The sequence below is a fragment of the Acipenser ruthenus genome, chromosome 13 (assembly GCF_902713425.1).
Source record: "Acipenser ruthenus chromosome 13, fAciRut3.2 maternal haplotype, whole genome shotgun sequence".
In the NCBI taxonomy this organism is placed as follows: domain Eukaryota; kingdom Metazoa; phylum Chordata; class Actinopteri; order Acipenseriformes; family Acipenseridae; genus Acipenser; species Acipenser ruthenus.
Window position 1 is genome coordinate 6,091,102 of NC_081201.1, and position 24,934 is coordinate 6,116,035.

Sequence of the window (24,934 nt, forward strand, 5' to 3'; positions counted from 1 at the left end):
GTCTTAAAAAATATAGTCTTATACCAGTCCAGACCATTCTTGCATGATAGTCAAGGTATATAACAGTTGTTTTTTTCCATCTTCAAAAAATCTTTCCCTTTTCTTGTTAAAGCTTATAATTATGCTGTCAAACTTGAAATGGGAGAACAGGTAAATCGAGGTTTAAATTAGGAGGGAGGGGCACATATGTCAAGAAGTGATGAGTGGTATGGGCTATGCACCTGCTTATAAAATACCTTCCTAAACATTTTAAACATGTGACACTTCAACCATAAAAAGTCCTACTTCTAGTTCACTTTGCATTATGTACCAAGCAAGTGTTATTCACTTTTGATTCTGCTTCACTTCTCATTGGATTGAGCAGCGATCTTGAAATGAAATAACAAATCTAAGAGTATATTGATGATTCTTATTCTGCTCCCCAATTCTAGGTAAAATGATTGAGGACTTCTGGGGCCCTTCTAAAAAGCTCCTGAGCGACATGAAATTCCTTGACAACCTTAAGGCATTCGACAAAGACAACATCCCGGCAGCCAACATTAAGAAGATACGGGAGAAGTTCATCGACAATCCAGAGTTCCATCCATCAGTAATCAAGAATGTATCGTCTGCCTGTGAGGGGCTCTGCAAGTGGGTGCGCGCCATGGAGGTATATGAGCGTGTGGCCAAGATCGTGGCCCCAAAACGTGAGCGCCTCAAAGAGGCAGAGTCGGAGCTTTCGATTCAGATGGAGAAACTGAAAATCAAACGAGCAGAGCTAAAGGAAGTAGAAGACCGCCTCCAGGCACTGAACGATGAATTCGAAATCATGAACAACAAGAAAATATACCTGGAAAATAACATAGAGCTCTGCTCCCAGAAGCTTGTCAGGGCTGAGAAGTTGATAGGTGGTCTGGGCGGCGAGAAGGATAGGTGGATAGAAGCTGCCCGTCTGTTGGGGATAAAGTACACCAATCTTACAGGAGACGTTCTTTTGTCTTCTGGGATGGTGGCTTACTTGGGGGCCTTCACGGTTGATTACCGTTTGGAGTGCCAGAAGCAGTGGCATATCCTTTGCAAGCAAAGGAAAGTCCCATGTTCAGAGGAGTTTACCCTGAGCAACACCTTAGGGGACCCTGTGAAGATACGAGCTTGGCAGATCGCAGGTCTCCCAGTCGACTCTTTCTCCATCGACAATGGGATCATCGTGTCCAACTCCAGACGGTGGCCCCTAATGATTGATCCCCAGGGCCAGGCTAACAAGTGGATCAAAAACATGGAGAAATCAAATAAGCTTTCTGTTATCAAGTTGTCCGATGCCAATTATGTGAGAACCATGGAAAATGCCTTACAATTCGGTACCCCCGTCCTACTGGAGAACATCAGGGAAGAGCTGGATGCCGTGCTGGAGCCTGTGCTGTTGAAGCAGACATTTAAACAACAGGGAGTAGAGTACATTAGGTTAGGCGAGAACATTATTGAATACTCCAAAGACTTTAGGTTCTACATCACTACCCGCTTGAGAAACCCACATTACCTACCCGAAGTTGCTGTAAAGGTTTGCTTGTTGAACTTCATGATTACCCCCTTGGGGCTTGAGGACCAATTGCTAGGAATTGTAGCTGCCAAGGAAAAACCTGAGCTAGAAGAAAAGAAGAACAAACTGATTATAGAGAGTGCCGCCAATAAGAAACAGCTGAAGGAAATTGAAGACAAAATCCTAGAGGTCCTGTCTTGCTCCCAAGGAAACATCCTGGAAGATGAGACAGCCATAAAAGTCTTGTCTTCTTCCAAAGTGCTGTCTGAGGAGATTTCAGAGAAGCAGCAGATTGCGTCCGCCACTGAGAAACAGATTGATGAGACCCGCTTGGGCTACAGGCCTGTTGCTGTCCATTCCTCAATTATTTTCTTCTGCATTTCCGAACTGGCCAATATTGAGCCAATGTACCAGTACTCCTTAACCTGGTTTATTAACCTTTACATCCAATCCATCGCGAACAGTAAAACCAGTGAGGTCCTGCTGAAGCGAATTAATAACATCATTGCTCATTCCACAAACAGCATATACAACAACGTCTGCCGCTCTCTCTTTGAGAAGGATAAGCTGCTCTTCTCCCTTCTGCTCACCATTGGGATCATGACAGGAAAAGGGAACGTGAACGATCAGCTGTGGCGTTTCCTCCTAACGGGAGGCATTGCCCTGGAGAACCCTCACCCCAACCCGGCCCCTGATTGGCTGTCAGACAAATCGTGGTCTGAAATTGTGCGGGCATCCAGCATGGAAAGTCTTCATGGTCTGATGGAGCATGTCAGGTCCAACATTCCCAAGTGGAAGGAGATCTATGACTCTGCCAAACCCAATGAGGAGAAATTCCCAGATGAATGGAGTATTCTGAAAGGAATGGAGCGCATGGTGGTACTGCGGTGTTTCAGACCTGATAAGATTATTCCAGCAGTACAAGATTTTATCACAGATAATATGGGGAAGACGTATATTGAACCGCCAACATTTGACTTGGTAGGGAGTTATAACGACTCCAACTGCTGTGCCCCACTGATATTTGTGCTTTCCCCTGGAGCAGATCCAATGGCAGGTAATGTGTCATATATTCCTAACGAGGTAATGGGTCAAATATTAAAATACTGATCTCACTATTTACCATCAACCTTGTGCACAGGGTGAAGTAAAAATCCAACCAATAAAAATGTCAGAACTTCAGTGAGTGTGGCATGTTAACAAACCAGCTTGAAATACAATAGGTCACTTCCTTTTCTCAAACCTTTGCAATGTTCCTAGGTTTGCTAAAGTTCGCTGATGACCTGGGGATGGGAGGTACTAAGATCCAGACTATCTCCCTGGGTCAGGGGCAGGGCCCTATTGCAGCTAAAATGATTGAAAGTGCATTTAAAGCTGGCACCTGGGTCGTGTTGCAAAACTGCCACCTGGCCACCAGCTGGATGCCTGCTTTAGAGAAGATATGTGAGGAGATCATCACACCAGAGAACACCAATCCAGAGTTCAGGTAAAGACATTCTCGCTGAGTTGGGGAGAATCATATATTATGTGGGAAAGCATGTAAATGCAGTTCAGGATTCAGCCCTTAAAATCGAGCTGTACATAAGTTTCTGTTTACAACTTGTCAGTATTTTGTCCTACATTCTTCCCCAGGCTGTGGCTGACAAGCTATCCTTCGGACAAGTTCCCAGTCAGCATTCTCCAGAATGGGGTGAAGATGACCAACGAGCCCCCTAAAGGCCTTCGCGCTAACCTGCTACGCTCATACCTCAATGACCCTATATCAGACCCTGCTTTCTTCAACAGCTGCGAGAAGCAGCAGATCTGGCAGAAGCTGCTTTTAGGGCTGTGCTTTTTCCATGCTCTTGTCCAAGAGAGAAGAAACTTTGGGCCCTTGGGTAAGGATCTCCCTTGCATCAATATAATATTGTTAACATTTTAGCCTTAACTTTGCTGTACTTGTAAAAAGTTCACATACAATTCCAGACAATAACTATTCCTGCATGATAGTCAAGGTATGTTCTGGATGTTTGCCTTTTACCAAACCATACTACACACAAGGGGGTTCTGCATCTGTAGGTAAAACAAAGACCCTGCTTGACCTTTCATTAGAGATCACACAGTACTACACACAATCATGTGCCTCTCTTTGCCAGGCTGGAATATCCCATATGAGTTTAATGAGTCTGATCTTCGAATCAGCATGAGGCAGATCCAGATGTTTCTAAATGAGTATGAAGAGGTACCGCTTGAGGCACTGACATACCTGACAGGTGAGGCAGCTTATGAATAGAATTCAAGAAAAATTAAATAAAAGTGATACTCTCACAAACAAATGCTGAAAAATAAAATAGATTGTACTTTATGTAATTTGATACATGATCATTTTGATAAACCCTGTAAAGCCTAGGAATAGATATAGATATAGCCAAGTTATATACTTTGCTCTCTTATGTAGTATGTGGTTATATGGGTCTCCGTGAAGCTTCTTTATTGTTTATAGTGTAGAACATTAATACACAATGGCCTTTTTGCATTGCTCCTCTGCACAGGTGAATGCAACTATGGAGGAAGAGTGACAGATGACAAAGACAGGCGTCTGCTTTTGTCGCTTCTCTCTATTTTCTACAACAGAAATCTTGTGGAGCGGGATAATTACAGGCTTTCTGATGGGGATGTCTACATTATCCCGCCCCACGGTCCCTATCAAGTGAGTGTTGTTATGATACATTTAAAAACAGCTCAGCATTTCCCGGTTAATTCGGAATAGAACGAAATGTATGACTAATTGAACAGTGAATTAATACTGTTATTTCTGGCTTGTAGTGGTGAATAGTTTTACACTGACAGGCAGGTGTGCTGTATCAGAAGTTTAGGCTGTGATGACATGCATTTCTGTTATGTTACAGTCCTACATTGATTACATTCGGAACCTACCAGCAACCACAGATCCAGGGGTGTTTGGGCTCCATGAGAACGCTGACATCACAAAGGATAATAAGGAGACCAATCAGCTGTTTGATGGGGTGCTGCTCACTCTACCCAGGCAATCTGGAGGAGGGGGCAAGTCCTCACAGGTAACAAACCTTGTAATGAATTCAAATCGTTGGTTATTTTGGCTCAAATCAAAACTGTATTGTCATTCAACACCAAATACACTACACTTGTTGATTTTTTCCCCCAACTTGCAGTTTGAGTCTCTCAATTTCTAAATGTAATTTATGTTTACGTGATATTTTGTTTCTTCATCCTGTATCTCTTCGTAACCATTTACCAACTGGTTCTGATTTCCTGGCTGTGTTCTTGCATCTGAGCATCTGATCACAAGAGCCGAGTGCTGACTCTGTATCCCTTTTCAGGAGGTTGTTGACAACTTAGCTGCTGATATTTTATCAAAACTCCCCAAAGACTTCAACTTGGAGATGGTGATCGAGAAGTACCCAGTGGTGTATGAAGAGTCCATGAACACTGTCCTGAGACAGGAGCTTATTCGCTTTAACAGGTACAGGGACACCCCTTTGAACTGATCACGTTTTTTACAATGCAGAACATGTTGCATTTATCTGGGGCAGTATGGAACCTGTAACGCTTTATTTTATTTTATTAATTCTATTTTATTTTTCACATTCACCGCTGTCCGGAATCACACCACCAACCCTTGGCACTAAAGGCAGACACGCTACAGTCCCCCGTACCGGGATCTGTAGTCATGTCTTTTATGCACACGCCATTCATTACAAACCAATAGATTCCTATGACCCTGCACACTGTGGCAAAACCATTAGGTGCACTGATTGTTATTATTATTTCAAAATTGGCTCAGAAATAACAACCTCCATTTTGATGTTTTTTTGCCATTTCTTCCAGGCTCACCCAGATTGTAAGGAGCAGTCTCATGGACATCGGAAAGGCACTCAAAGGTCTGGTTGTGATGTCTTCGGAATTGGAGGATGTTTTCAACAGTATGTTGGTGGGCAAAGTGCCAGGGATGTGGGCTTCCAAATCCTACCCATCATTGAAACCCCTGGGCAGCTACATAGCTGATCTCCTGGCACGCCTGCATTTTCTACAGGTATTGAAAGACTTTTTTTATCTTATGTAATTCAGGTAAAGATAGGAGAAGAATGTTAAACACATTTTTTAATTTTTATAAATTGCTATTTCTTGTGTGTAGATGTCACCATTTTCTAATACTGTTTATCTGCCATGTTTTAAAAAAGAGACTAGCATTAGAGATGGATGTTGAGGGTTTTGATACCAAGGCTAGAAAGTAATCAGTAAATAGCAACATCTATTTACTGTACTAATACTATTACTAAATACTAATATTTACCAGTTATGAGGCAACCCTTTCTTACTCTGTACTTTCAATATCAAGGCTAAGGCATCCACAAAGGCATGTAATTTACAGGAGATTACACTGGCGACAAGGAATTTGTTTAACATTAAAAAAAGTAACTCCCTGCTGGAAGAGGTAGCTAATTAGTTAGACCAAATTTAGAGGCACAGGCTCCCTTCATTGCTCCACAGTACATGTGACACAGAAATCGGAGCTGAAACTAAGTTTTGCCCATGTTCACATCACCTGGCAAGAACTATAAAAGGACAATGGGTACCTCCTGCTTCTCAGACGAGAGAGTAAATAAAGAACCCTGTGTGGTCTGGAGTCATCGCTGCTGTAGTTCAGTAACAGAACAAACCTTTCATTGCCTTTATTTACATCATATTTGCTTACTTTGACGAATGTACTATAATAAAATAAAATGTGGAGTGTAAATAGCGGTCTTGGTAATGGTTGCATACTAGTGATTAAGCATAATAATAAGTCTCTCTTTCCCCCCCACAGGACTGGATAGACAATGGACCACCCAATGTGTTTTGGATATCTGGATTCTACTTCACTCAGTCTTTCTTAACTGGGGTCTCACAGAACTTTGCCAGAAAATATACCATACCTATTGATCATGTCGGGTTTGAATTTGAGGTAAGATTTATATCTTTCAAAACTGCTTTTGGTTCGTCCTGTGCAGTACAGAGTAGTATACAACAAGTAATACATTAGGCTTACCTGCAGCATGATATGATTTCATTATACAACAAAAAGTATACATACAGTATAAATATCATTTTACTAGTTGCAGCCCATCCCTGTTCTCCCTTTCCCAGCAGAGGGCACTATTGCCAAAAAAAGGAAAGAGAATTTAATCAGATTATATTTCATATTCATTGCCTCACAGCCTCCTATACTAATACGTTTTTAAGCTATTGGTGAAAACAGCAAAGACAAAATCACAGATTCAATAGTTGCCAACGTCTTAAAATGTATTTAGGTATTGCTGTGTATTTTCAAATCTGTTGTATAAATCTAGGGAAAATGTTTTTTAAAGATATTAGTAAGTTTTTTTTTCTTTCTGAATCACTCAAGCTTATTCTTCTAATGTTGTGCAATCCTACAAATAGATCACAAAGCAGGAAACTGAAATGGAATCAAAGCCAGAAGATGGAGCCTATGTTAAAGGGCTCTTTTTAGAAGGAGCTCGGTGGGATCGCAAAAACATGGTCATTGGAGAATCGCTCCCGAAAATCCTCTATGACCCCCTGCCTATCATCTGGCTAAAGCCGGGGGACAGTTCCAGGTTCTTGCACGAGAGGGTTTATGTGTGCCCTGTATACAAGACCAGCGCCCGGAGAGGCACTCTCTCCACAACCGGCCACTCCACCAACTATGTTCTTCCAATAGAGCTTCCCTCTGACAAGCCTCAGAAGCACTGGATTAACCGAGGGGTGGCCTGCCTCTGCCAGTTAGATGATTAATTGCAGTTTGTGTTTTTATTTAAAATTTCTCTGCCAAATAAATGCCATAAAATTCTATCAATGCAAAATATTGGGCTGGTGAAATCTGTTTAAGTGCAATACAAGTTATACACCAAGCTATTGTCAAGCACCACTCTCCATCAGGGCTAAGTGGCGTTGTGTACTTTTTAAAATTGTTGTTGATTTTACCTGCTGGTCTCACCCAAGACTTCTTTAGATAATTCCAGCAAAAACAAGTATGGAGTGTTATTTTCTTTATTAACTTAAAACTATCCAGTTTGAACAAAGATTGTTGTATAACCCCAAATAAATAGCTATTTGAGGATGAAATATTTATCATTATTTATTTCTTAGCAGACACCAGGGCGACTTACAATTGTTACAAGATATCACATTATTTTTACATACAATTACCATTTATACAGTTGGGTTTTTACTGGAGCAATCTAGGTAAAGTACTTTGCTCAAGGTTACAGCTGCAGTGTCCCCCACCGGGGATTAAACCCACAACCCTCCGGTCAAGAGTCCAGAGCCCTAACCACTACTCCACACTGCTGCCATTATAAAACCTGAAGTATTTTTGTATTTTATACAGTGCTATAGATACATACTGAGAATACCTATTGCAGTTACTGTATGCGGCCACCTGTTACCTTAGTCCAAGATCAGTGCTAATCAGCTTTTTTATTACAATCCAACTAAGTGGGTCGAAAATGGGAAGCCAAGTACATTAAAATGTCTTGGCTATACAACGCAGAATAAGGCAGGTAGTGCAAAACTAAGCACTACAATCCCATTTATAAGAAATAAAAATAAGAAGCTTGCTGGCTTCCCTTTGAGATCTTCTATTTTAAATTAAAATCAATGACTTAATGGAAATCAATAATTCCATGGTTTGTATTTTCATCAGTGCACTTAATTTTATTAAGGTTGGTATTTATAGTTGAATATTTTAAACCCTTTCAAGCTTTTGATGCAAAGATCAAATGTTTACTGCACTTTTGACAGTGAACCATAGCTTTGTAATACTGAAAAATAAATATATTAAGTTCATTGTGTATTTAAAATGTTTATGCATCTTTCGTTCACCAATATACGCTGGTTCACCACATTATTAAGGTAAAAGGTAAAAGTAAAAAGCACAGGTGTATAGTGCCAAAAAATTCATTCACAGCTATTGCAGTAAGCGATCAGAAGGTGAAGTGGAACTAAAAAATCTATACATCTGTCAGTTCGATTGGTTTATTTAATGATGACATTCATTTCACCCCGGATTCAACTGAAACGAAAAATTCTTTAAAATATTACACTTTCAGAGAAAGGATATGGGTTGAACAAGCATTAAAAGCCCTGTTGCTGCTCAGTGGGTACATGCATAGGCTACTTGAAAGATCCACTGTACAGATATTTGTTTCCTAAACACATCTTTACAAATGGAATTGCATTATGGAAAACATGTTAACAGTTAACATGGGCAAAACATAGGCAAGGGTAGTACAGCCTAATGTTATGCTTTAACCCAGAGGTTTGGAAAAACAAATTCAAACCTCCCACTTGTAAATGTATCGATCATGTTCTGCAAACATCCACATTCCCTACCTGCATAGAAGTTCCAAGAACAGTATCTATTCACGTCTGCCTTGAAAAGGTCATGATGTTTCGTCGTGGGAGTGTAAGTAGACAGGCTTTGCTTGCTTCCTCAGGCTTTCTTGACCGTGCAGTTTGCGTCCGCCCTGGGTGGCAAGGCCTGTGGGTAGGGTTGCCAACTGTCCAGTTTTCGACGGGCATCCGGTTTTATGGGAATTTGTAGTGTCACTGTTCATTGCCCTCTGGGTATTTCCATTCTCGCTGAGCCAGTCCTTTCAAAGCTCCACTGTGCAAACGTTTTTGTTTTTTTTACTATCGTTCCGTTAAGTTTGAGAACTACACTGAAATGTATTCTGTGTTGTTTTGCCGTTCACTGCTTAAGGGGGATACGATTATCAAAAAAAAACAAAAAACAAGCACTGCCCCCTCCCTCTTTCCCCTGGAACAAGAGCGCAGAATTAAAAACATGCATTTTTCAGATGCAGTGCCTAATGTAATGAACAGCAATTTTTGCTACTTCTACCTCATTCCGGTAATAATCACTTTTTGGCCAAGCATTCACTCTCGTCTGCAAAGTTAGTTGTCAAAAATATAGCACCATGCTAAATAAATTACTAATGCTTAAAAAAATTCAGATTAAAAAAAAAAAAAAAAAGTGCTGGTTTATTGTCATAATTGAAACATGACAGCCATAAATCATGAGTCAGCAGATATAATTTGGTCAAAAACAGCTTGAGGTCTTGCATATTCATTTATGCAGTAAAAATTGATCTTTTAGTATTTGAAGGTTGAACACCAAAATACCACAAAACAGGTTTCTATAGCAACTTCACAGCAGCCTAGATATAAAAATTAAAGGTCCCAGGTGCTGTTCTTGAGAGAGTAGACCTGTCACTCGGTCCTCAAGAGGTCATGTATTTTATTTTGTGTTGTCGTCACTTACCGGCCTGGGGTATGGAATCCTGTAATGCAACCCTTAAATAAATTAATAGGATGCGTATTATTCTACGGCTTCAAAATAGGAATCAATAAAAAAAAGGCATCATCATAAAGTTATACAAACATAAAAAATATACAAGTCAGACACCAGCATAATCTATAAGGGTACAACTACAAATGAGAAATAAAACTGGTTTATATGCTGCTGAATTTATCACATCTGATAGCGAGTGGCATCCAAAGTGTTAGAACTATGAACTGCTAAATGACAGATCTACAAAAACAAAAGCAGAGAAAACTTTGTTGTGCCTGCCAAGAAAAAAGTCAACAGAAACACAAAAACTTTACTAACATAGACCTCCTGAAATACTATCTCTGTTCTGTGTTTAAGCATGCAAAACACAGAAACTTGACACTTCAAAGCACAATACAAACCCACGGGTGGCCCAAGCACTGAAGCTTGCTCCATTGACATTAACAGAAATTCCCCTCTATGAATTGCTTCCTTGTACCTTGCTTACTGGTTCAGTATTATCCTCTTTGCATTGAACTTGCTCAGAACACTAATACATTTAACTGGCATACATTTCGGTGTTCAGTAAGTATCTTTATGTTTTGCATACGCACATCCATGTTTTGCCTGAACAGGGTGCTGGCCTCCTGGACGATGTACCTCTTCTCTGCATCTGTCTCCTGAGCCAGGCCGGACTGGGACTACTATCCTCAAGCGATCCGGAGCACTCTGAACCTCCCCCACATTGCTGCTGTCATCAGGACTCAAACTAAATGACACTGAATGCATTAGAAAAATCAAAAGGCAGTACAATGAATCATTAACTAAACATATCATTTGAGATGGGAGTCATCCACTTTCAATCACTCCAATCATCCAAGAAGTGTGATGTGAATGTGAATGTGTTTTTTTTTTTTTTTTTTACCATAAAAATGAGAAAGCTCTGAATAAGCAGCTCCAGCTCCAGACCGGTTTTGATGGCCACACTGTGATACATCATTGATGTAAGTTTATGTATAGGTATCCCTTTTGAGATGACAGTTAAGTGGAAGGGGGCTGATTAATTACTGAATCAGTCCGAGAGGTTAACAGAAGATGACGTTATTCCATAAAGCAGCAGTAGAAAGTGGTTTCCCATGTCAGTAGCAAGCCACCCATCAATCTATGTATTTCATTAATACAATCCTGGTATACAGCCTGTATTGATCATGACTATTGAGATTTTCGCTTGTGAAACATCATCAAGTTGTGCAGTCGTACAGAAGCACCTGCCAACCGAACGTGTGTCAGTCAGAACTGGTGTTCTATCAAGGGTGACTGAAAGAGAGGCATTATCTTACATGTGTAATGGGGAGCAGAAACAAATCAATGACATTAACAGAGCATTACAATTACAGAATAGATTAACAATTCAGCTGCGAGTTACTGTTGAATTTAGACTACTGTAATAGCTAAATAATATAAAAAAGAGAACGTTAACGTTGCTTTTACCAGTGTATAGTATTGTCAGGTTGTTCAGTGGTTCCAAATGAGATATAATGCGTTGGTGAAAGTGTAGCTCAATAAACACGCATATACAAGACCCCAAAACCACTAGAGTAGACATTACAAGCCCTCATTTGCGGTATCTCGTCGCTAGTGCGTGGCTACACACAAGTTAAACGTCAACCACACAGCAGCCAAGTCGGTCGCTTTAGCAGTGACGCTACCTCTCTGTGAGCTCACGACTCTGTGACGTAGAACGCAGGCAGCTGAGTCTCTTGTCAGTCAGTGGTGGTCTGCAGGAAGTGATGCAGGGCAAATTCCCATTAATATCCAGTCAATACGGTGCTAAACTCCGTCACTGGCAGGTTTCGCTAACTTATTATCTTTACAGCACACCTTAAAAACTAAAGCAGCTGAGAGGAAACAGGCTCATACAAAAAGTCGAAAGCAAAAAATAGAAGCGATAGACAGGTGATATATCTTTGCTGAACAAGAAGCCTCTCTCTCTACCGTTGCCTAGCCTTTTGGGACTTCGGTTCCGATGTGTAGGAAGTGATGAGTGGATATTTCACAATATAATACCTCCATCTGCTTAAAAGGTGAGAAAAGTAGATTTTATTTTTGACTTTTATGTCCCCGCCCCCCCCCAGTTTGGTGATATGATACATATGATTCGCGATAAATGAGACGTTATGTCGATCGCAAACAAAACACTAGCTCCTGACTGTTTTGCTTTGATATGTTCTGTTTACCTCTGAATTTTGAAACATAGCTGTTCTTCTTGTTAACCCAGGTTTTATCTATTTTGGTCTTTTGTTATTTAAGGGCTATGTTATTTCATCAAAATAAGTTAAGGTAAGTTATTGACTTGCTGTGATGATGATGTACCACAGTATTCATCTCATAATGCTTTCTTGTGATTTGTGTAGGTTGTCACAAAGCTTCAGTTTTTGTATTTGTTTTTATTATTGTAACGGTGTAGCAATGCTGTACGCTGAATGATGGATTTAGGTTTTAGTACAGTTCTGCAGCTTTCTATCGGGGGACGAGGAGTTTGAAAAACAAAACAAACCCACACCTAAATGTGAAAGTATGCAAAAGTCTTTAAAATCTCGCTCATAAAGGCATATATTTAATTGTTCATTTTTTCATTGTCTACCATACAAACTGTAGTGTACTGAGGCTGCAAAAATATTCACACTGTGCCAATCATTAAAACACTGCCAATCCGCGAAATTGATCATCACATTATTCTGGCTCGATTGTTGCTGAATTTTTCGTTGCACAGATGATAAACTGAGTCGCTTCCAGTGTGTTTGAGGAAACATTTGGCAGATTTTACAGTGGCTTTAAGAAGTATAAAACTATTCCACATAATTACCAGTATGCTAAAATCAATAGCATTTAAATTCATAATAATTCATGGAAAATCATAATAAAGCTATTGCTACTCTATGACTTTGGCTGGCCTACATGCTACCTCACCAGTAGCAACACAAAATGCAGAATATACTGTGCTGTGAAAGCTCCAGTGCACAATGCTGTGGGCACCAGTGTGCAGTGTTTACAGGTCTTTTGAGGTCATTCCGCGACTGAGAGTGACAGAAATGGCCACAACAATAGAATGGGGTACTGTTCCCTACTAGGAGAAGCACAGCACACTGCAGTGTTCTGAACACAATCCATTGTGACTTTTTTTTCTAGCTGTCTTTACCGGTCCTTTTTTGATGCAGGCTTTAGGCTAATTTTCACTCCCTGAAATACCTGTCAGTTTGGATGCGCATTAGGTAACAAGTGGTGAAATGACTGCAGCATGAATAATTATTAAACTCTTCAGCAATTCACATCCTAGTTCACTTTCAGGGCTAGCACAATGTGTCATTTGGGCAAGGCAGTTTCTTGTTAAATGACAGAACCACTTTCACCCTGATGTAACTTGACCTTTGAAGCAGTAGATGAAAACTGACAGTGCAAACTGATGGTGCTTTAACACCCAACAAGGAATCTAGTTTCTGTGAGTAATCTCAATAATGATAAATGATATCCTGTGTGTGTGTGTGTGTGTGTGTGTATATAAATGTATATATTTTGGTGGTAATAATTCAGGAGCGTCACTGTTCAGGAAGAAAAGTGGGTGGATCAGGGGTGATGGGAAGCTGTTTAATCTTAGAATAGCTCTCAAAGAAATGTCTTGAGAAATAAATTGAAATGTCATGGTAACATTTTCACTAGATAAATGTGGGGGCCATAACTTCCATACAGCACAGGGGTAAGGTTTGAGGAGGGTTACAGTACTGTACTGTAAGTAGTTTAAAATGTAGTAACCTTGTCCTTTTTCAGATCCAGATTTGTCCAGCTTGCCTTGAAACAAATATACAGTACTCAGGCTTGTCAAAAATAAAATTGAATTTCTTTTTACAGTAGTATGATAAGTCTGTAATAACATTACTTGAATATAATTTGATCCATTTTAAGCCATTCGTCTACAATAAGCTATGTTTTTCATGTGATAGCCTGTTGCGTTTTGTACAACTTTAAGATTTCTTGTAATACTATTAACAAGTCTCTTGAGCCTACTACTGAACCTTGCTGACAGCCAGAATTGCACAATATCTAGGTAGCACTTGCTGTACAAAATGATGTGTCAGCCAGCACTATATTGTTTTTAAGCTTGTTTGCATGGCACTACAGTACAGTATGTATGGGCACTGGCTGGGACCAAACCCTACCAGGAATTCAGTGTTACTAAGCTCTGAGTTTCAACCACACCTCGAACAAAAGAGCCACATGATCTGGAAGATTGCTGTCGAGACACAGCTAAAATCCCTGTGTGTCTCCTCAAATAAGGAAGTTTACTGTAGCAGCTCCCTGCATGAAAGTGGATTCCTCAGGAGCTATGTTAGGAAGGCAGAGGGAAGTTCCAGCTGTATACAGTAGTTTATACCTCAAGAACAGAAAGTTTTATATAACCAATTCTGGAAATTTTTTAATCTGCTTCTGCTGCTTGAGGAGGAGAGGTGGGCGTCGTGGAGTATTTAATTATTATTATTATTATTTATTTCTTAGCAGACGCCCTTATCCAGGGCGACTTACAATCGTAAGCAAATACATTTCAAGTGGCAGATTACAGTACTCTGAAGTACAGGATTAAATGCAGTAAAATAGGGGGCAGATAAGAGCAAATAAAGCGCATTTAAGGAAGGGTGATAGTGTCCCAGGGGAAAAACAGAGGAGTTCTACAGGTGCTGTCTGAAGAGGTGAGTCTTAAGGAGGCGCCGGAATGTGGTCAGGGACTGGGCGGTCCTGACATATGTAGGTAGGTCATTCCACCACTGCGGAGCGAGGGTGGAGAAGGAGCGGGCTCTGGAGGCAGGGGAGCAGAGAGGAAGTAGAGCCAGTCTTCTAGTGCAGGCAGAGCGGAGAGGTCAAGTGGGGGTGTAGGGAGAGATGAGGGTCTGCCATCAGTGTCCAATTTCTGCTATAAGAAACAATGAGTCCTGTTTGTCAGAATATAGATTTTTTATACTGTACCTACTGCAATCAAGAAAATCAGAATCTGCCACTCCATTAAAATGGTGTATGTTGCAACGATGAGTCATTCATACCTGATTTTAATCGCAATCCTAAGATTTTTGTGGTGATCCTGCTATGCAGGTGTTTAATCATCAAAGTTTTGTCAGTAGTACAGTATTGAAGACTACTGTAACAAACTTGGTCATACCTAGTCTTGGAGTTGTAGCGAGTTTTGAATACTGCTGTCCAGTAGTGGTAGGAATAGCAATGTAGATGCAATAGAAAAGTCTTTCCCCATTTCGTGTGCTGAAGCCAAACCTTAGTCAATTAATTAGGCTGGCCCTAAATACATCTGAAGGCAAATCTATTTTCTAGTGATGCAGCACCTGTTCCAAACTGAAAATGAACAGTGCCAACAAATGAGATGCATTTTATATATTTGATGTTGGGTGGCATGTGAGAGAGGATTTGAAACCAGGATGGGGAGCTGCAGTGATTTTGCGGGAGTGCTTGTGTGATCAATAGAAATGGTACTGTGAGCTTTAATGTATCTTCTGCCCTCCGGCTGTTAACAGGTTAGGCCTACTGTGTGGCATTTTTCAACCACAATGAATGTATGAAGCTTCAGGGAAAACATGTTGTGGTATAGTATTTTATATATACTCTGTGTATATGATGTCTTTTTTATTAAATCTTTTATGCACTTTTTTTTTTTGGCGGGGGGAGTGGGGTGGCAGGGTATATTAGATTTTTTCACCAAATACTGTATGAGCTAATATAGTAGTACTTGGTATTCCTATCTGATGTGTATAGTGCGGTATGTGCAGGATCCTTCTCCTGTCTTGTGAAATTTTCTCTGGGCAACAGAACCGCTGGGAACTCTTAAAAGGTCTCGGAGCCTGATGATTAAATACCATTTTTATGTATTGTGCTGTTTCAAAAAAACAGAATCTGGCACATCCTGTAATCTTAGCAGCGATAAACTGGACTTCGATCTACTGGAGCGTGCCTCTTTCCAGGTCACAGCAGTGCTAACATTTGACCCCTCAGACTACCACAGTCAAATAGGAGATAATTGCTTTAATTATAGTCTGAGGCACTTGGTGTTTTGTTACTGCCGTGTTGCGAACAGCTGAAGACTTGACACCAAAGCTGATCTTGCAGTATTAAGTCTTGACGCAGACCTCGTTGTGGCATATTGATCTAAATATTATTAAAAATAGGACAACCCTTTGCTTTTTGCTTACAGTTAAGGACAGTACTGCTGTTTTTTTAATGCTTCAGATACGTGGTAATTTGGATATACCTCAAAGGGACCCTTTTTTTTGTAGAGTGTCTTGAACACAGAGTCAGACTTGCTCTTAATATTTACCTTTATACAGTAGGCATGCTATGGTCTGCATATTTGTTTCCAATTGATGTAATAATGTGTGGTCCTTGGTCTCACTTTGTATTGCAGTATGCACCATAGGGTTTTATAGTGTGTGGTGAATCTTCCATACCTTTATCTGTAGTTACTTCTGTGGCACTTTTTGGGGATTAAAGAAACCTCAGCCCAGCCCCACACACACAGTACTGTAAATGATTTGTACTCTGGTCAAATAGAAATGACGTTCCAGTCATTAAACAGTATTGGTGCTGGTGTCCTCTTGAATACCACAGCCAGAAGAGCCCCGCCCCTGGTGTTTGAATACCCCATTCCCACGCTGTTTACTGATGAATGGAGGGATGTTAAGGCTCATGCTTTGCCAGGTTTACTGCTGTTTTTTCAGCTGACTCCCTGCAGCCCTGAGGTGACGTTGCCAGCAACGCTACTGTCGTGTTCTTCCCACCCTCTGGAAAGCGTGGCTTCCTCTTTCCTCTTGCTGGGACATTCAGCTGTTCAGGTGGATCTTTGACTGAGCCCAGCAGGACTTTGCATCTCATTTGGACGTAATACTTAACCGTAATACAAACAGTGTTTACACCTAGTGGAGATTTATTGCCACCCCTTAACATCGTTAGGGCAATATAAATACTTGCATACCAAAGTGAACCAACCAAAAAGTAAAAAAAAAAAAAAAAAAAAAAAAAAAAAAGAGAAAAAAAAAATAAAAATAAATAAATATATATATATATATATAATGTTTATATATGTTTTGATTCCTCTGTTGCCAGCAAACTACCCTTAAGTCTTTTGGTGGCACTGATGAATAACCAAGACAAACTAACAAGTCTGACAATTGTTTGTATTATTGAGCAATCATTTGGTTGCTGGACTACTGTAGCTGTTGAATGTTCATCAGATCATATTACTGTGTTGCACATTATCACCAGCATTCCTATGCATTGGAAAGCTGGTCATACAAGGAAGTAGTTATATACTTTAGGACCTGGTCCGTTGCCAATGAATAGTCTAAATAAAACTGATATACAGCTGAGTTATACCGTGGCAAGTTATTTTAACTGATAATGTACTAGTGCTCTAGTTGTATTAATAACTAACTAATTAGCTCGAGTTCTAGTTGTATTAATAACTAATTCTTTTATATTGCATGAATTATAAAAGACTTGGGAAGGAATGGGGTGGGGTGGGGTGGGGCCATTTATTTTATCTTAACTAATTCAAATCAAAACCTAAACCTTTTGTACTTGTCACACTTAAATGCTGAACAATGCCCATTCATGTGGCATTTTGATTATTGCTTTAGAAATTAGTATTGTTTGGTACTTCCAGTACAGGTTACTATTTGTTAAGCCTTGTCTACCTTGTCATGTATAGCAGTTCCAATACTTTTGTCCTTCCTATTTTATGTAGGTCTATATCATTTGGCAATTGGATATTCTTGTATTTAGAATACAGTGCCTATGTGTTAAGAGTTCTGCTGGAATCCTTCCATCAGACAGTGAATTACTATGAGTATTTCTAATGTGTTTTCAGAAATTCATATGAGGTGAACCTAAACGTACCAACACTGGGCAGTGATGTTCTGAAGCGATCACATCAGGAATCTGTATTAAGACTCTTTTGTAAGTATTTTGATTTTGTTCCTTATAAATGAGTTGTTTTCAAATAGACTTTTTTTTCTGTGGAATTGTTTCATAGTTCACAAAGTGTTTTGAAACCACACTAGGCTGATTTTTAACCTGGTATTTCAAGTTGATTTTCTGGCTGTCGGTACACATGTTGCACTTGTGTGAAAATATTTTTTATTTTTGCACTTTTTTTAAATCCAGATTGAGAGTTTTGATTGTTCCAAGTACATTAGCAACATTTTCATTTTTCAAGCATGTAGAAAACAAACTAGTACCAACAAGCGGACAGTGCTTTCACAATGGCCATTGATCCATTCTAAAGCATTTGTTCTGCAGTTGACCCTGCAGAAAGCACAATAGAAAAGCTTTATTTTTGAAACTCGCTATAAATGACTGTAAGGTGCAGTTTGTACTATTAGGGATCAAATACAACTCATTGCACAGGAAATGGTTTGCTACCAGGAAGCAGGAACCTTCACTTGTCTATGAAATATAGGAAAAATAAACCATGGTTGGCACTCTCACAGTTTTGCGTATTTGAATGAGCATGGAGCCATACATTTCCCTATAGAATGCAATGAAGTACCTGTAATAAAAAAAAAAAAATAGGCAGATATAAATTGCCGACAGGACCTCAAGTCCAAACTTCTTTTTTTTAATGCTGCCAGCGTTGCCACCCTACTTGTCACAGTCAGGGTATTGTTTGTGCTATACTGTCATAAGTGTGTCACTACAAGAGATTTCAAGAAGTCAGGTTTCCATTTTTTCATCAGATCAAACTCAATGCCATGGCATCCAGGGCACTATACTATATGGGAATATAAAGTGTACAAATTATTTTACATAGACTTTTATATAGATTTACACGTGATGCCCAATTGTGCAGACAAAATTATTACAAATATCAACTGATTTTTGAGGGTTGTAGTGATACATTTATTACCAAGGTTATGTTTGGTTTTGGCCATTGTTATGCAATCATGTGGACTTTTGTGGACAAAGGCTGGTAGCTGACGGCTTTATTCATGAATGCAATCAAGATTTGCTTCATTGTACTATATCTTGTAGATAAAAAGTGAACGTCACAAACAGACCTGTAAGAAGTAACACAGTCTTATTTCCCCAGCAGCACCGATGGCATGTTGAGGTGTACAGCAGGGCAGCAGCGGCTGTGGACGAGAGGGAGTTTCGCCTGAAGGTGGGAAACCTGCCTCTGAGCTGTTGCTTCCAACACCATGGGCCAGTGTGTCACCAAGTGCAAAAACCCGTCTTCCTCGCTGGGGAGCAAGAGTGGTGACAAGGAGCCTGGTGGCAAGTCGCAAGGCAAGAAGAGCCACAAGGAGGAGCTGAGCCCCGGCAAAGCTTCTGGGGACCTCCTTGCCAACGGCACCAAGAAGATGGAGGTGATCGAGGCCACGCAACTTCCAGCCCCGTCAGGTGACACTCGGAAGGAGGAGCTGGTTTCCAACGGCGACGAGTTCTCTGTGCACCGGATCGAGGAACTCTTCAAGCGATACAAGGACGAGCAGGAAGACGAGATCCTGGAGGAGGGAATGGAGAGCTTCTGTGACGACCTCTGTGTGGACCCCGCGGAGTTCAGAGTGCTAGTGCTGGCCTGGAAGTTTCAGGCAGCTACCATGTGCAAGTTTACAAGGTAAGATGCTTTTAAACTCTTCTGTTTGGCGCAAGTACATGGAAACAAGTGCTACAGTAAGTGTTCTTGACCAAACTCTTTTTGTTCGCAAGTCTTCAAATAAATCTGGCAACATAAGCAGACAGTTATTTTTTATCACCTAGGCAGTTTTACCAATTTCTAGTACATGGGGTAAAGTTGCCATGTAATCAGTTCATCCCTACATGCAGCCTCTCCCATGGTATTAACCCTGTGCATATTTGGTTATCCACTTGCAAACGGGTGAAGTTGCAAATCAATTATTGTTGCATTTCAAGACGCTGACTGAAAGCTTTCTGCTTCCCTGCACTGAAATTGCTTTCTAACTACCCTGTAACCCGCCTATTGCATGTTGCAATAAAAAGAAAAGAAAAGAAAGAAAGATAACGGGGCATACAGTAAATGCTGTTGGTCCAAAGTCTGCAGAGTGCAAAAGTTACATTAATGCTGTTATTGAGTACTGCCTGTGAAACAAAGCAGACCACATCAGTTGTAATGCTGGGGATTCAGCTTGTAAAATCAGTGTTTGGTACAGTAAGATCGCAACATGTTATTAATATACCATTATAATTAAAAATAAGTCAAACACTTCTTAATAACAAATATGTATTCTTTATTAAATGTTTAAATTAGAAGCATTTGATTTATATTTCTGTCTTGGTTCTATTAATAAAGGTTGTAATCCTGGTCTGGGGGCCCAGTGTTTAGCTAGCTAGGCTTAAAAACATCTTGACCAGCCATGTGTCTCTCACAAATGCCAAGCCTACATGAAAATATTTAGCACTCAGTCATGTGGATTTATAAAGACATTTCTCCAGCAGATGTGTTTGTGGTAATGGCTAATTAGATGGTAAGAGGTTCTCCAGTTGTGACTCATGCATTTCCAGGTTTCTTGATAAATCGCGCCCCACATGAACATCTGCTGACTAATTGTTACATCAATGGTGCCAAACTGAGACATCAAATGTTTCACTGTGGCAGGCTGCCTTCTCTAGCAAGCAACAGTTGAGTGCATACTTTTTGCAATGCGAAGAAAATACACCAATAAGAAAACCATTTGCAAAAAAAACCAAAAAAAACTTGGTACTAGAGAAGACTGCATTTAACTTTAAACTAGTGTGCTGATGTTATGTCATAATACTTAGTCGGACTAAAACAATGTTACTTATGTTGTTTATCAAACCCAAAATCAAAAATATAAAACCGTAAAGCATAGTAGAACTGTGGCTGAGCTAATTGGACAGTATGTTTACTGTACATTAGCATTAAACATGCTGACTGCTGCAGCAGCAATTGCAGAGCAATTACAAACAATACACACACCACGATTACATTGAAAGGAATAGGTCAGAGGTTTTTATAAATATTGGTCTGTTGTACAGTATCTCCATATATAGCACACATACACAGCAAGTGTGGCTTTCTTCAGGTAGAAGGGATAACATGGATACTGTTTTATTTTTTTCCATCTGTAACCCCAGCATTGTGCACAGCGTCTCCCATAAGGACTGAGCGATCTTGCAGATTTTTATAATGTAGTTCCAGGATTCCCTTTCCATGCAAATACACAGTACAGAGTGTAGGTTTTGCAGTACATCATTTCAACCAGGAATGTGTGTTCAACACAAAATACAAAGCTTTTAATACAGTATATACTTTCTGCTGTTGCTTGGTATACAGTTGGATTTGTAGTTACATTTGTCTTGCCTAACAATGCTGTCAGCCAAAAAAAGAAAAAGGCAGACCAGACCCCTTGAAAGGACAGGGAGTTTGGGATGAGTTACAAAAGATGGGTAATTATTTGCCTAGCGCTTTCCCTTTTGAAATACACACTCCATAGGGAGGTCTCTCCAGGGTGCATAAGAGAGAAAAACATAATTATCACATGCTGTTGTTTTTGTAGGCGTGTGCATGTATTAATATGATGCTAGTTCCACACATATCTTGTAGTAAAACAAATGTCCAGGTCTCTGTGCGTGTGTGTTTTTTTTATTTTTATTTAAAGGGACATAAAGGTGGTAGCAGCAGATTGAACATAAGAACGTTTTTACAAACGAGAGGAGACCATTGGGTTCTGTCCTGGTTTGTTCACTTGTGTCTTCAATAAGTACTTCAGTCGAGGTTCTTTCTGGAGAAACAGCATCTGTGCTTCTTAAACTTTTCAAAGGTGTCCCAGGGGAACCGCATGGTCGACAGATGCAGTGCAACCATACGTTGCAGAATGACAACAACAACATAACGAACAGTGATTCAGGACAGGCTAAAACAATAAAAACAACTTGGGGCAATTGCATTATGATCTTGGCAATCAGCAATTGGAAACCAATCCAGCCCTCCAGGACTATTCCACTCCACATTTTATAGGTATCCTAAAATAATAGTAATACTAATAAATAAATTCAACCTCTAACTAGATGAGATTGTTAAGGGATGTCTGGTATGTGTGGAACAAATACTGGATTGTACGGCGACTGGAAATGACCCCTCTACACTGCTCGATGTGAAAGGCAGACGTTGCCAAAGTATTTTATTTCGAAATATATAAAAACTCTATCGGATGATCTGATGACTGCCCCACATGCAAATCACACGATCGTTGCATAACACAGGCTTGCTAGTTTTCACTTCTGCATCAAGGGACCCCTGTATTTGTGACCCTGTGGTCACATGAGAGGGCTCTGCACTATATAGGGTATGCCTCCTACTTCACTTTCAAGAAGAACAGGTGAGGAACTGAAAGTGAACTCTTGTCAGGTTCTTAGAAATGTTTTTTTTTTAATGTTCTGGGTACACAGGATGTGGCAATGTCTGTTTTTCCGGACATGTTACTTATTTTTTGTGCTATGTCAGACTTGCATCTGTTACTCATTTATATGCTGAAAAAAAAGTACCTATAGAGAGCACTTGTTGCTGAATGTGTGTTGGTGGTTATGAATAGTGTGATATTTTCTTGTTTTTGCTTTACTCCAGAATGGTGGTCTGGAGTGATGCTTTATTTATTTTTATTTTTTTTTGGGGGGGGGGGGTAGGGGGTAGTAGTCATATAAATAATATATAAATTCTGTGGGTTGTCTTCAGTTTTTTTTGTAGAGCTGCATGAAACAATTGTTCGATTTTTCAGGTAAGCGCTCCAAAGGTGAAGGTCATTGGTGTTGATTGGGCTAATTTACCATTCCAAGTGGCACAAGTGAAGAAACAGCTGCTTGGATTGCTGTTCTCCACAGAGTCTAAAGCAGCAATCATCACAAATCCAAGCAGCTGTAAATTAGCCCAATCCACTCCAATGGCCCTCATCTGTGGAGAACTGAATAATCGTTTTGTGCAGCACTCATTTTTTTGTAAAAATGTTAATTTAGTAAATCTTTTATATACAACATATGTAAAAAAAAAAAAAAAACTATATATATTTTTTTCTGTCACAACAGGAAGGAATTTGTGGAGGGCTGCAAAGCGATCAAGGCAGACAGCTTGGAAGGGATCCACAAACGTTTCCCCTTCCTCCTGGTGGAGGCCAAGATGGAAGACAAGTTCAAGGACCTGTATCGCTTCACCTTCCAGTTCGGGCTGGACTCCGACGAGGGCCAGCGGTCGCTGCACCGGGAGATCGCCATCGCCCTCTGGAGGCTCGTCTTCACACAGAACACCCCCTCCATCCTGGAGCAGTGGTTGGACTTCCTGACGGAGAACCCCTCAGGGGTGAAAGGGATCTCCCGAGACACTTGGAACATGTTCCTCAATTTTAGTCAGGTGATCGGAACGGACCTCAGCAACTACAGTGAGGACGAGGCCTGGCCAAGCCTCTTCGACACTTTCGTGGAGTGGGAATTGGAGAGGAGGAAAAAGGTCGAGCAGGAGAAAAATAAATGTACTGAGTCCCCAAGCAGCACAGAGAGCCTGGCTCAGGACCAGCAAGACTGAGTGACTGTGTGATGAGCCGTGTGTGTGTGTGTGTGTGTGTGAGAGAGAGAGAGACAGACAGACAGAGAGAGAGAGAGAGACAGACCTCTTATTGTTGGAATTGAGTAAACTCTGGGCTTCTCTCTTCAAACTTTGATGAAGATTATTATTATTATTATTATTATTATTATTATTATTATTATTATTATTATTATTGGTGGGGGGTAATCCTTTTCAACACCCTTGTTTGCCTTGTCTTTTGAAAGGGCTCCAAATACTGTATCATACTTTTAAAGCACTTTTATTTTGTATCTGATAATTTAATTACCGTTTTTTTTTTTGTCTTAACCCAGTGTCCAGTAGATCTGCCTCTGAATAGTACAGTAGAGTAAAGCAGGACCTATTGTTGCAGTTTTTTTTATTATTTTATTTTTCCCTTTTTATGTAAGTTTTAGTATTATGAACTGCAGTAGTGTCGGGGTTTAAATGCATTTTTAACTGAGGGATCATGTACTGAGTATAGCGCAGTTTGCAACCAAAGTGATTTTATTTTTTTTTTGTTTTAGTTTTTTAATATAAAAAACACAGTGGTTTATAGTAATATAAACAGTGTTAAGCATTTACAGCTGTTACTTTTTAATTTATTAAAATTGAACCATCAACTGCTATCGCCATGTTTTAATGTTCTCTGGTCTACCAAAAAGAAGTGTCTTTTTTTTTTTTGTGGGTGTCAAGTGTAGACATCGTGCATCACGAGAAGGACTGTGAAGCTATGCAGACGCACAGGGGAGAACTGTCGCACAAACCCATGTGGAATTTAGGTGCTGGTTGTTTTTTTTTACAGGTGCAACCAAGGTCGCTAGGAAATCACACCCATGTTTGAAATAGACCCCTATTGCTACAGTGACAGAATAGTGAATACAGATGGGATTGATCTAGGCTGTTATCAGTGGTAGTAAATGAACTTCTATTGTAGATACATGTTGTCTACAGTGTTTCAAAATGATGTACACTGTCTGGCAGAAATAGAACTCTTATCCACATCACTAAGAGGCCATTATCGCTTGTAGGAAGTTGGTCCACACCCTGCTGCTTTGACATGCCTTAGAAGGATTCCTCAGTATTTGATTTTAATTCATCTTCAAATACCTTAAAACGAGAGGTTTGTAGCATTGTAAGTGTTTATTAACAGGACTGTGTTGGGCTCTGGACAAATTCAAGAAATGAGTTACACGATTGATAAGATCTTCGGGTAAATGCTGTTTTATTTTCAGAAATACTGTAGGATGTTTTTAATCTCAGAAAATGTAAACCTTGTTAGAACACTGTCAGCTTGGGCTGACAGCCTGGCATATCTGTGCTTCCTAACCTTGTCTCTCTGGCTGATTTAAAAAGTGTTCTGCTACCTAAGATATGGAACAAATTGAAACCATTCCCTGCTGGGCACTATTGCTGTGACCGTAAAAAAATATAATTGCCTATTTGGTGTATATTTCCTTCCCCA

General features: G+C 40.0%; 3 protein-coding genes across 4 annotated transcripts in view; 2 read left to right on the forward strand and 1 right to left on the reverse strand.

The window, feature by feature from the left end:
• Positions 1-7,437, forward strand: part of LOC117418465 (dynein axonemal heavy chain 3-like) — a 50,399-nt gene extending 42,962 nt beyond the window's left edge. The window contains exons 51-60 of the mRNA XM_059035296.1: positions 432-2,573; positions 2,777-3,002; positions 3,149-3,393; positions 3,652-3,768; positions 4,048-4,205; positions 4,405-4,572; positions 4,855-4,997; positions 5,363-5,567; positions 6,342-6,479; positions 6,956-7,437. Coding sequence (XP_058891279.1) covers positions 432-2,573; positions 2,777-3,002; positions 3,149-3,393; positions 3,652-3,768; positions 4,048-4,205; positions 4,405-4,572; positions 4,855-4,997; positions 5,363-5,567; positions 6,342-6,479; positions 6,956-7,309 — 3,896 coding nt within the window. The 3' untranslated portion in view covers positions 7,310-7,437. The remainder of the gene's footprint in view (positions 1-431; positions 2,574-2,776; positions 3,003-3,148; positions 3,394-3,651; positions 3,769-4,047; positions 4,206-4,404; positions 4,573-4,854; positions 4,998-5,362; positions 5,568-6,341; positions 6,480-6,955) is intronic.
• Positions 7,438-7,590: 153 nt separating this feature from the next.
• On the reverse strand, positions 7,591-10,845 carry LOC117418337 (LYR motif containing protein 1-like). The gene is made up of 3 exons (XM_059035297.1): positions 10,774-10,845; positions 10,406-10,549; positions 7,591-9,171 (listed from the first exon to the last, which is right to left on the reverse strand). The coding sequence occupies exons 1-3, from the start codon at positions 10,843-10,845 to the stop codon at positions 8,959-8,961; spliced, it is 429 nt and encodes a 142-aa protein (XP_058891280.1). The 3' UTR covers positions 7,591-8,958.
• Positions 10,846-11,528: 683 nt separating this feature from the next.
• On the forward strand, positions 11,529-24,098 carry LOC117418087 (DCN1-like protein 3). 2 transcript variants are annotated; one of them, XM_034030665.3, is made up of 4 exons: positions 11,529-11,932; positions 17,767-17,855; positions 18,988-19,515; positions 22,959-24,098. In XM_034030665.3, exons 3-4 carry the CDS (start codon positions 19,097-19,099, stop codon positions 23,449-23,451), a joined length of 912 nt encoding a protein of 303 aa, XP_033886556.1. In that variant the 5' UTR covers positions 11,529-11,932; positions 17,767-17,855; positions 18,988-19,096; the 3' UTR covers positions 23,452-24,098. The 2 variants fall into 2 exon arrangements, with proteins under 2 accessions (XP_033886556.1, XP_033886557.1); XM_034030666.3 differs by having other exon boundaries at positions 18,991-19,515.
• Positions 24,099-24,934: the final 836 nt, after the last annotated feature.